The following is a 12,046-nucleotide window of genomic DNA, read 5'->3' as shown; positions in this document are numbered from 1 at the left end:
TAAAAAATGATACAAATGAACTTATTTAAAAAACAGAAATAGACTCACAGGCATAGAAAACAAACTTACGCTTACCAAAGGGGGAGGATAAATTAGGAGTTTGGGATTAAAATATAAAATAGATAACCAACAAGGACCTACTGTATAGCACAGGGAAGTACACTAAGTATCTTGTAATAACCTATAATGGAAAAGAATATTATATATTTATATTGAGATATATATATCTGAATCACTTTGCTGTACACCTGAAACTAACACATTGTAAACCAACTATTTCAATAAAATTTTTTAAAAATTAAAAATAAATTAGGGACTTCCAGTGATTGGGACTCTGCACTTCCACTGCTGGGGCGGGGCATGGGTTCCATCCTTGTTCGGGGAACTAGGATCCCATGTGCCTCGCAGTGCAGCCAAAAAATAAATAAAAATTTAAAAATAAGTGCAAACTCATTAACATGACGTAAAAGAACCTCTGAGCTGAACTGGACCTGCCTTTTCAGCCTAATCTTGTTACCTATTCACAGTATGAATTTCACTCATACCAGATGACTTTCATCTTTCCCAAACGCATCATATCCTCATGACTGCTTCCTCTGGCATGCCTTTCCTCTCTCTTCTTCTGAACTTCTTCATATCCACCATTCACTCTCAACACCAGGAACATTTTAGGCACGTGCTCATCTCTTCATAGCATCCTCTAAATACCTCTCTCTAATAGCACTCCCCACATTCAACTGAAGCCTGCCTGCTACCCCCACAGACTGAACCCCCGGAGGGCATGGATTTGATCTTGGTTTTGCATTTTCTCCAACCAAACCAAGACCTTGTCTGGCTTAATGCGTGGATCTGTGATATACCCAACAACACCGTGGCGGAGAAGCACTGAACCGCTGACAGTGCTTGATTGTGGATTTGAGGGTCCCAGGAGAGGACACTGCAAAACAGCTGGACGGGAATAGTTAGCTGTGCACACATCTCACGCGCGCACGGAACTGACTCCCCCCGTTCAGAATGATCCTGTAAACCAAAACTGCAAAGCCCATGCAGAGATCCACGTCTGTACAAACCAGCAGCAACCAAATCAAGAATTTACTCCAGATAAATTTAAAATAATAGAGAAGTCTGCAAAGTATCTTTAAAACAGTATTTTTTTCATGTCCTTTTTATGTTTTAATTATAAAACACTGTCTTTTTAAAGTATAGTTGATGTACAATATTATATTAATTTCAGGGATACAACATGGTGATTAAATATTTTTTTAAAAACTTTTTGATTCACTACAATATAATGAATTGTAACTTTTTTTTTAAATTTATTTATTTATTTTTGGCTGTGTTGGGTCTATCGTTTCTGTGCGAGGGCTTTCTCTAGTTGCGGCAAGCGGGGACCACTCTTCATCGCGGTGCGCGGGCCTCTCACTGTAGCGGCCTCTCCCGTTGCGGAGCACAGGCTCCAGACGCGCAGGCTCAGTAGTTGTGGCTCACGGGCCCGGTTGCTCTGCGGCATGTGGGATCTTCCCAGACCAGGGCGTGAACCCGTGTCCCCTGCATTGGCAGGCAGATTCTCAACCACTGCGCCACCAGGGAAGCCCTGAATTGTAACATTTTAAAATATTAGGAAGGACCTCCCTGGTGACACAGTGGTTAAGAATCCGCCTGCCAATTCAGGGGATGTGGGTTGGATCCCTGGTCCGGGAAGATCCCACACACAGTGGAGCAACTAAGCCTGTGTGCTACAACTACGGAGCCTGCGCTCTAGAGCCCAGGAGCCGCAACTACTGAGACCGTGAGCCGCAACTACTGAAGGCTGTGTGCTGCAACTACTGAAGCCCGTGCACCCAGAGCCCTTGCTCCGCAACAAGAGAAGCCACCGCAATGGGAAGCCCGCCTGCCGCCACAAAGAGAAGCCACCGCAATGGGAAGCCCGCCTGCCGCCACAAAGAGTAGCCCCCGCTCGCCGCAACTAGAGAAAGCCTGCGGGCAGCAATGAAGACCCAACACAGCAAAAAAAAAAAAAAAAAAAAAGGAAATCTTGGAAACTTTAAAAGTATACTGAAGATCTCGATAGTTTGAAGACAACTCACGATGCAATTTTAGAACTGAAAGGCATTGACATTTCTATATTTCAAATATGTGAGATGAAGTTAGAATGACAGAGATAAATCATATTATGTGTGTATATATGTATATTTTAAAATACATAGTGAAAAAATGAGATTCATGATCAAAAAAAGCTAGGTCAAGGGGAGTTTTTCAGTGAACTTTTCCTCTAGAGATAGGTAGCCAATCCTGGCTCTGATGCTCCCATAGCATTTGTATTTTCCTCTGTTAATAGCAATTATCAAATATTATTTTGACATTGTTTCTGTTTACTAGCCTGTGTCCTCCCCGCAAGATAGCAAATAGTCAGTGATGACTTGATTAGTTTATTTAAATGTGTCTTGAAACATTCAAACTATTTAAAGGGTGTAAAGGATGTTCACCTGTGTGCCCTTGGCTCAACTTGAGTCGTAAGGCATTAGTAATGCTGATGGAGCACCTGTGTGGCCAGCCCTGTTTTCTGTCATCTCCTCTTCACCACTCCTCCCCCACCCCAGTTCCCAGTGGTCACCGCTATCCCAAGTTGGGTGTTTATTCCTGAACATTTCATTATCATTTTCCTGCATATGTATTACTACTAAATAATGTGTCGTGTTGTTTTATATGTCCTAAAGTTTCTATAAATGGTACCATACTGTGTGTAATCTGCAGTATGCTTTTTCACTCAGCATTGTGTTAGTTCTATTCATTCATGCTGCCTTTAGCTCTAGTTCATTAATCTTTACTGCTAGTTTTCAGTGTATATGGAAAAAACCCACAAGATATCCATCCTCTGGGTGATTGGACATTTAAATTATTTTCCTGTTTTTACTTTTAAAACGGTGCTGCTTTAGAGATTCTAGGATATGGCTCTTTGATATGCAAAATAGCTCTGAGATAAGAATTGCTGGATAGTAGGGTATGCGCATCTTCATAAACAGATATTGCATTTGCCTGACTAACAATGAGATGGAACATTGTCGTGTGTTTATCGCCTATTCAGTTTTTTTTTCCTTTATGTGAATTCATAATTTTGCACATTTTCCTCTAGGGTAGTCTATGATTTTTAGCAGTTGTTTATGTTTATTTATATGCTATTCCTTGTTGTAAATATTTTTTCCCAATCTGTGACCTAGTTTTGGCTATTCTATCATGTCTTTTGATCTCAAGTTTTAAATCTTGTTGTTAAATTGAAGTACAGTTGATTTACAATATTATATTAGTTTCAGGTGCACAACATAGTGATTCAATATTTTTATAGGTTATACTCCATTTAAGGTTATTGCAAATTAATGGCTATATTTCCCTGTGCTGTACAATATATACTTGTTGCTTATTTATTTTATACATAGTAGTTTGTACCTCTTAATCCCATTCCCTTATTGTGCCCCTCCCCTCTCCCCTCTTCACACTGGTAACCACTAGTTTGTTCCCTATATCTGTGAGTCCGTTTCTGTTTTGTTATATCGTTCACTTATTTTATTTTTTAGATTCCACACATGAGTGATAATATAGAGAGTATTCATCTTTCTCTGTCTGACTTATTTCACTAAGCATAATACCCGCTAGGCCCATCCACATTGCTGCAAATGGCATATTTTCATTCTTTTTTATGGCTGAGTAACATTACAGTGTGTGTGGGGGGGTGTGGGTGTGGGTGTGTATCACTTCTTCTTTATCCATTTTTCTGTTGATGGACACTTACACTGCTTCCGTATCTTGGCTATTGTAAATAGTGCTGCTGTGAATATTGGGGTTCATGTATCTTCTCCAATTAGTGTTTTCATTTTCTTCTGATATATACCCAATAGTGGAACTGCTGGATTATATGGTAGTTCTATTTTTAGTTTTTTTGAGGAATCTCCATACTGTTTTCCACAGTGGCTGCACCGATTTACATTCCTACCAACAGCGTAAAAGGTTTTCCTTTTTTCCACATCCTCACCAACATTTGCTATTTGTAGACTTTTGGATGATAGCCATTCTGACAGGTGTGAGGTGATATCTCATTGTGGTTTTGATTTGCCTCTCTCTAATAATTAGTGATGTTGAGCATCTCCAGATTTTCTGTCTGGATGATCTGTCCATTGATGCAAGTGGGGTGTTAAAATCCCCTACTATTATTGTATTACTGTCAATTTCTCCCTCTATGTCTGTTAATATTTGCTTTATATATTTAGGTGCTCCTGTATTGGGTGCATACATGTTAACAAGTATCATATCCTCTTCTTGTATTGATCCCTTTATCATTATATAATATCCTTCTTTGTCTTTTGTTACAGACTTTGTTTGAAAGTATATTTTTTCTGATATTGTTATTGCTACCCCTGCTTTCTTGTCATTTCCATTTGCTTAAAATATCTTTTTCCATCTCCTCACTTTCAGTCTGTGTGTTTCTTTAGCTTTGAGGTTAGTCTCTTGTAAGCAGCATATAGATGGGTCTTGTTTTTTTTGTCCAATCAGCTACCCGATGTCTTTTGATTGGAGCATTTAGTCCATTGACATTTAAAGTAATTATTGATAAGTATGTACTTATTGCCATTTGTTACTTGTTTTACAGTTGTTTCTGTAGTTCTTCCCTGTTCTTCCCTTCTCCTTTTAGTTTCTTCCCTTGTGGTTTGATGATTTTCTTTAGTGGTATGCTTGTGTTCCATTCTCTCTCCTTTTTTGTGTATCGTAGGTTTTTGATTTGTGGTTACACAGGAGTCATATATGTTTACCTATAATAATATCTATTTGTTTTAACCAGGTAGTCGTTTAAGTTCAAACACATTCTAAAAGATCTCCATTTTTCCTCCCCCCCCCACATTGTGTGGTTTTGATGTCACCTTCTACATCTTCATGTTTATCCCTTTACTGATTATTGTAGTTATAGTCAATTTTACAATTTTTTGTCTTTTAATCTCCATACTAGCTTAAGTGGTTGATCCTCAGCCTGTACTATATATTTGTCTTTACTGGTGGGATTTTTCCTTTCCTCTAGATTCTTGCTTCTTGTTATAGACTCTTCTTTTCCACTTAAAGAGGACCCTTTAACATTTCTTTTAGGGTAGGTTTCATACTGATGAACTCAGTTTTGCTTGTCTGAGAAGTTCTTTAACTTTCTTTCAATTCTAAAGGATAATCTTGCTGGGTAGAGTATGCTAGGTTGCAGGTTTTTTCCCTTTCAGCAAAGTTTTAAATTTTAATCTAATTTAATGTATTGGTCTATCCTTTGCACTTTGTACTTTTTGTATCTTAAGACTGTGTGTATAAAAATATTCAGGCAATATTATTTACGGCCACAAAATTTTTTAACTGCCACTAAATACTTCACACTACCCTACCTGTTATGGGCTTAATTGTGTTTCCAAAAATTCTTTAAAAAATTTTTTTTATTTATTTGACTGCACCAGTTCTTAGTTGCAGCACGCGGGATCTTTGCTGCAGCATGTGGGATCTTTTAGTTGTGGTATGAGGAATCTTTTTAGTTGTGGCACGTGGGATCTAGTTCCTTGACCAGGAATCAAGCCTGAGGCCCCCTGCATTGGGAGCGCAGAGTCTTAGCCACTGGACCACCAGGGAAGTCCCCCAAAATTCATTTGTTGAAGTCCTGACCCCCCAGTACCTCAGAATGTGACTATAGAGATAGGGCCTTTAAAAAGGTAATTAAGGTAAAACGAGGTCTTATGGGTGAGCCCTAATCCAATGTGACAGGTGTCCTTATAAGAGGAGATTGGGACCGAGAACACCCAGACCGAGGGACAAACATGGGAGGACGCAGGGAGAAGCACAGCCATCTGCAAGCCGAGGAGAGAGTCCTCAGAGGAAACAAACACTGCTGACACCTTGATCTTGGACTTCTGGCCTCCAGAACTGTGAGAAAATTAATTTCTGTTGTTTAACCTGCCCAGTCCGTGGTACTTTGGAATGGCAGCCCTAGCAGATTAATATACTACCTTAAATTGCAGCCATTTAAAAGTATAATTATGAGATTATGAGAAATATGGAAAACTTTGATATGGTAAGTGAAAGACAAAAGAAAAAGACAAAAAATTATGTGTGTCTCCGAACCATATAAAAAGAACATGTCTGTGGACAGAGACGAAGTCTATATGAAACAAAATCGAGCATTTACATTAGAATACCAGAATTATGGACAACTTTCGCTTCTTTTAAAATTTGCTTTATTGTTGCTAAATTGTATATATACAATATTGTTCGTTAAAAAAACCTTTAAGTTAGGGATAGCAATTACATATATCTAAGCAGTTCAACCATACTGGCTGCTTAAGAGTGAAAGGCAGAGTAAATTTAAGATCCATTTCATATTTAGGTTATAGACCATTTCTTGAATTTTACAGACTATGAGTCATGTTCCTAATGTAAGTCCATGGGGCCAGCGATGTCATGACTCTGCCTGACTTCCTGAGGGTGAATACCCAGCCTCCTCACCCTTGGCAGGACCATTCTGAGGGATGATCTGCACCCTCTGAGTCCCCAGCAGAATGGACTCCCAGTTGCCGACGGGGGGACCTGCTCGTTAATGCTTAATGCCCCTTGATTTCTCACCTCCCTCACTTGGTTCCTGAGATCACCTCACAGATGACCCCTTGACTGGGGTTGGCTTTGGGGAGGAATCAAACCCCTGCACTCCCTCTCATTGTTTCTATCTCAGTAAATAGCGAGTATCCTATCCATCCATTTGCAGTTGACGCTGCATTTCCCCCCTCTTTCCGTCTGCATCTCCGTCTCCCTCTTCTGGGTCCCCCAAGAGAGTGCGAGGATCGGTCACCCCCGGGCGGCTGCGGCTTGCGACTGAAGCCAGTCTGCAAGGCGCGGGCTGCCCCGGCGGACAGCGCTCGCTCCTCCCGGCCGCAGGGGGCGCTGTGGGGCGGAGCGGCCGCGAGTCCCAGCGTGCACCGCGCCTGGGCTGGGCCTGCAGGTCGGCGGGGAGTGAGAGAGGGGTAGCTGCCGCCGCAGGGAAGGTGCCGCGGGCAGCCGGGACGCCTGGCTTGGCCGTAACCCGGTGCGGGGCCGGGTGGGACCGTGAGGGCCCATGGCCGAGCAGGCTCCGGTAAGAGGGTCTCCCCGCGCGGACGTCCGGCTCGGGGATCTGGGCGGGTCCTCGGGTTCCGGCTCGGCGGGCCGGCATCCTGGGGTCCTCCCGGGGCGGAGGCGAACGGGTGGGGCGGGGACTGAGGGTCGCGCTGAGCGCCTGGTGTGGGGTCTGGATCCTGGACGGAGCCGGTGACCGCCGCCCCTGGGGCTCGTCCGTGTCCAAAGCCCTAAACAAAGCCGAGCGTGGAACTGGCGGAGTCTGGGCCGCGGGCGCCTGTGCGTGAGGCGGGCGGATGAGGGAAAGGATCGAAATTGGTCTGGGGCCGGCAATGCGTGTTAACTAGTTCAGCTAGTTTTACGTTATAGTTACTGAATTTAGAACAAGTGTTTTAAAAGATTTAAGATTCTGAATTGTTGAAATGATGGTTGGCAGGGACTTAAATGGCAGAATTTAACGCTAACGTGTTGAAGTTTGTGTTGAGTGGGAGGACACGTTGGAAGGAAGGGGGTATAAAAACCTAAGTAGGGTACACATTATTTGATTTTTTAGTGTTTTGTTGAAATTGAGGTTTTATGTTTTTCTCTATTTTATAAGCTTACATATTGAGCACTTTTTCAGATTACTAAATGAATTCATGAGATCATTACTTTTAATATACCGTTAACAATCTCAACAAAAACCATAATTCCTAGGACTAAATATATAAAAGATATGTAACACCTTTATAGCAAAAATTATAAATAACAGGCATACCTTGGGGATATTTTGGGTTTGGTTTCAGACTGCTGCAATAAAGCAAGTATCACCGTAAAGGAAGTCACGATTTTTTTGGTTTCTCAGTGCATATAAAAGTTATGTTTATACTGTACTGTAGCGTGTTAAGTGTGCAGTAGCATTATGTCTTAAAAAACAATGTACGAATCTTAATTAAAAATACTCTGGCTAAAAATGCTAATCATTGTCTGAGCCTGGAGCAAGTTGTAATCTTTTTGCTGGTGGAGGGTCTTGGCTCCTTGTTGACGGTTGCTGACTGATCAGGGTGGTGGTTACTGAAGATCGGCGTGTGGCAATTTCTTAAAATAAGACAACAGTGCAGTTTGCTGCATCAGTTGACTCTTCAGGAGTTATTTCTCTGTAGCATGCAATGCTGTTTAATAGCATTTTACCCACAGTAGCACTTCTTTCAAAATTGGAGTCAGTCCTCTTGAACCCTGCCACTGCTTTGTCAACCAAGTTTATGTAGTATTCTAAATCCTTTGTTGTCATTTCAACAATCTAAATGGCATCAGCAGGAGTAGATTCCATCTGGAGAAACCACTGTCTTTGCTCATCCATAAGAAGCAACTCCTCATCTGTTAAAGTTTTATCATGGGGTTACAGCAATTCAATCACACCCTCAGGCTCTGCTTCGAATTCTAGTTCTCTTGCTGTTTCCACCACATCTGCAGTTATTTCCTCTACTGAAGTCTTGACCCCCTCAAAGTCATCCATGAAGGTTGGAATCAACTTCTTCCAAACTCCTGTTAACATTGATATTTCAGCTTCATCCCATGAATGATGAATGTTCTTCGTGGCATCTAGAAGGATAAATCCTTTCCAAAAGATTTTCAATTTACTTTGCCCAGATCCATCAGAGGAATCACTATGTATAGCAGCTATAGTCTTATGAAAGGTATTTCTTAAATAATAAGACTTAAAAGTCGAAATTACTTCTTGGTCCATAGGCTGCAAAATGGATATTGTGTTAGCAGGCATGAAAACAACATTAATCTTGTACATCTCCTTCAGAGCTCTTGGGTGGTCAAGTGCATTGTCAATGAGCAGTAATATTTTGAAAGGAATCTTTTTTTCTGAGCAGTAGGTCTCAAGAGTGGGCTTAAAATATTTGGTAAATCATATTGTAAACAGCTGTGCTGTCACCCAGGCTTTGTTGTTCCATTTCTAGAGCACAGGCAGAGTTGATTTAACATAATTGTTAAGGGCCCTAGGATTTTTGGAATGGTAAATGAACAGGGGTTTCAACTTACAGTCACCAGCTGCATTTAGCTCCCAACAGAGACTCAGCTTGTCCTTTGAAACTTTGAAGCCAGGCATTGATTTTCCTCTCTAGCTATGAAAGTCCTAGAAGATATCTTTCTCCAATATTAGGCTGTTTTGTCTAAATTGAAAATCTGTTGTTTAGTATAGCCACCTTCATTAATTATCTTAGCTAGGTCTGGAGAACTTGCTGCAGCTTCTACACCATCACTTGCTGATGCACCTTGCACATTTATGTTTAGGAGACGGCTTCTTTCCTTCAGCCTCATAAACTGCTCTGCTGGCTTCACACTTCTTCCGCAGCTTCCTCACACCTCTCAGGCTTCATAGCATTGAAAAGAGTTAGGACCTTGCTCTGCATTAGGCTTTGGCTTAGGGCGATGTTGCGGCTGGCTTAATCGTCTCTCTAGACCACTAAAGCTTGTTTTGTATCAGCAGGAAGGCTGTTTTGCTTATCATTTGTGTGCTCACCGGAGTAGCGCTTTAATTTCCTTCAAGAACTTTTCCTTTGCATTCACAACGTGGCTAACTGACACAAGGGGCTTAGCTTTTGAGCCTGTTTCAGCTTTCCACGTGCCTTCCTCACTAAGCTTAATCATTTCTAGCTTTTGATTTAAAGTGAGAAATGTGTGACTCTTCCTTTCACTTGAACACTTAGAGGCCATTAAGTGTTCACTTGAACACTTAATAATGTAGGGTTATTAAGCGGCCTAATTTCCATATTGTTCTGTCTCAGGGAATAAGGAGGCCCGAGGAGAGGGAGAGAGATGGGCCAGTCCGTGGGGCAGTCAGAACACACACATTTTTTTTTAATAACTTTTTTTTAAATAAATGTATTTATTTTTGGCTGTGTTGGGTCTTTGTTGCTGCGCGCAGGCTTTCTCTAGTTGCAGCGCGCAGGCTTTCTCTAGTTGCAGCGAGCAGGGGCTACTCTTGGTTGCAGTGCGTGGGCTTCTCATTAAGGTGGCTTCTCTTGTTGTGGAGCACGGGCTCTAGGTGCGTGGGCTTCAGTAGTTGCAGCACACGGGCTCAGTAGTTGTGGCTCATGGGCTCTAGAGCACAGGCTCAGTAGTTGTGGCGCACGGGCTTAGTTGCTCCACAGCATGTGGGATCTTCCCGGACCAGGGCTTGAACCTATGTGCCCTGCATTGGCAGGTGGACTCTTAACCACTGCACCACCAGGGAAGTCCCAGAACACATACATGGATTGATTAAGTTTGCCATCTTACATGGGCATGGCTCATGACGCCCAAACACAATTAGAATGGTAACATCAGGGCTTCCCTGGTAGCGCAGTGGAGCAGCTAAGCCCGTGCACCACAACTACTGAGCCTGCTCTCTAGAGCTCGCGAGCCACAACCACTGAGCCCACGTGCCACAACTACTGAAGCCTGCGCACCTAGAGCCCGTGCTCCGCAACAAGAGAGGCCAGCACAATGAGAAGCCCACGCACTGCAACGAAGAGTAGCCCCCACTCGCCACAACTAGGAAAGCCCGCACGCAGCAACGAAGACCCAACACAGTGAAAATTAAATAAATAAATAAATTTTTTAAAAATGGTAACATCAAAGATCACTGATCACAAATCACCATAACAAATACAATAATAATGAAAAAGTTTGAAATATTGTGAGAATTACCAAAAAGTGACACGGAGACATGAAGTGAGCAAATGCTGTTGGAAAAATGGCGCCAATAGGCTTGTTTGACACAGGGCTGCCACAGACCTTAAGTTTGTAAAAAATGCAGTATCTGCATTTTTTACAAAGCACAAAGCACAGTAAGATGAGATATGCCTGTAAACAGGAGGTAAATCATGCCCATAAATGGGAAGACTAAATATAATAAAGATGATACTTTCCTTCCAAGTTAATATATAAATTTACTGCAACTTCATCAAAATGGCAGTAAGATTTTTGTAAATTATATAAACGGATTCTAAATTTCGTTTGGAAAAATATAGGTCAAAATATGATGCTGAAAAAAAGAATAACAGGGGGACTTGCCCTAGCAGATAATAAAATTTACAGTAAATCCATAGAATTAATACAGTACTGTTTTGTGCAGGGGTAGACACATGGAGCAGAGGAAACCCAAAGAGGACCCCAGAGCAGACTGCTGAGTTAAATAGTGTCTCCCCCAATACATGTCCTTCCCAGAACCTCAGATTGTGACCTAAATAGGAGTAGGGTTGCTGCAGATGAAACTCGTTAAGATGAGATCATACTGGAGTAGGACAGGTTCGTAATCCATCATGAGTGGTGTCTTTATAAGAAGAGGAGCAGAGTCACAGAGACCCAGACACACAAAGGGAGAAGGCCCTGTGACAGTGGAGGCAGAGATGGAACTATGCAGCTTCAAGCTGAGAAATGCCAAGTATCAACAACCACCACCAGAAGCGAAGGGAAAGGCATGGAACAGATTCTCCCCTAAAGGCTTCAGAGAGAGCATAGCTCTGCTGACACTTTGATTGCAGACTTCTAACTACCAGAACTATGAGAGAATAAATATTTATTGTTTAAAGCCGCCAAGTTTGTGGTACTTTGTGACAGCAGCCCTAGGAATCTAATTCGGAGAACTTCAGAAGTGGTGTTGGGACAACTGACTTTTCCATTTGGAAAAAAACACAAAGGTAGATCATTGCTGTATGCCATAAAAAAATTACGTTCCAGATAAATTAAAAATCTAAACATGAAAAGTAAAACTTCAGTCTTTTGGAAGGAAATGTAGGATATCTTCATAATCTTAGTGTAGAAGAAAATTTCTCAAACCACAAAGGGCAAAATGAACTAAGAAAAGATTGATATATTGCATTACAATTGAAAATTTATGTACAGTATAAGACAGCTTAAGTAAAAATAAAAGGTAAGAGATACACTAGGAGAA

At 41.7% G+C, this 12,046-nt stretch overlaps 1 protein-coding gene across 2 annotated transcripts in view; it reads left to right on the top strand.

Annotated features, from left to right (window-relative positions):
• The window catches only part of ZNF786 (zinc finger protein 786), a 26,366-nt gene that overhangs the window by 1,727 nt on the left and 12,593 nt on the right, over positions 1-12,046 (top strand). The window contains exon 1 of one of the 2 annotated variants that reach the window (XM_082473688.1): positions 6,980-7,138. The exons of the other annotated variant lie outside the window; for it this stretch is intronic. Within the exon in view, the coding sequence (XP_082329814.1) occupies positions 7,121-7,138 (18 nt within the window). The 5' untranslated portion in view covers positions 6,980-7,120. Of the gene's footprint in view, positions 1-6,979; positions 7,139-12,046 lie in introns of those variants that run through there. 2 annotated transcript variants of the gene reach the window in all.

This window comes from Balaenoptera physalus (assembly GCF_965194825.1).
Source record: "Balaenoptera physalus genome assembly, chromosome: 8".
Taxonomy (NCBI): domain Eukaryota; kingdom Metazoa; phylum Chordata; class Mammalia; order Artiodactyla; family Balaenopteridae; genus Balaenoptera; species Balaenoptera physalus.
Note: the sequence above shows the minus strand (reverse complement) of the source record. Positions and strands in the feature narration are given on the sequence as shown.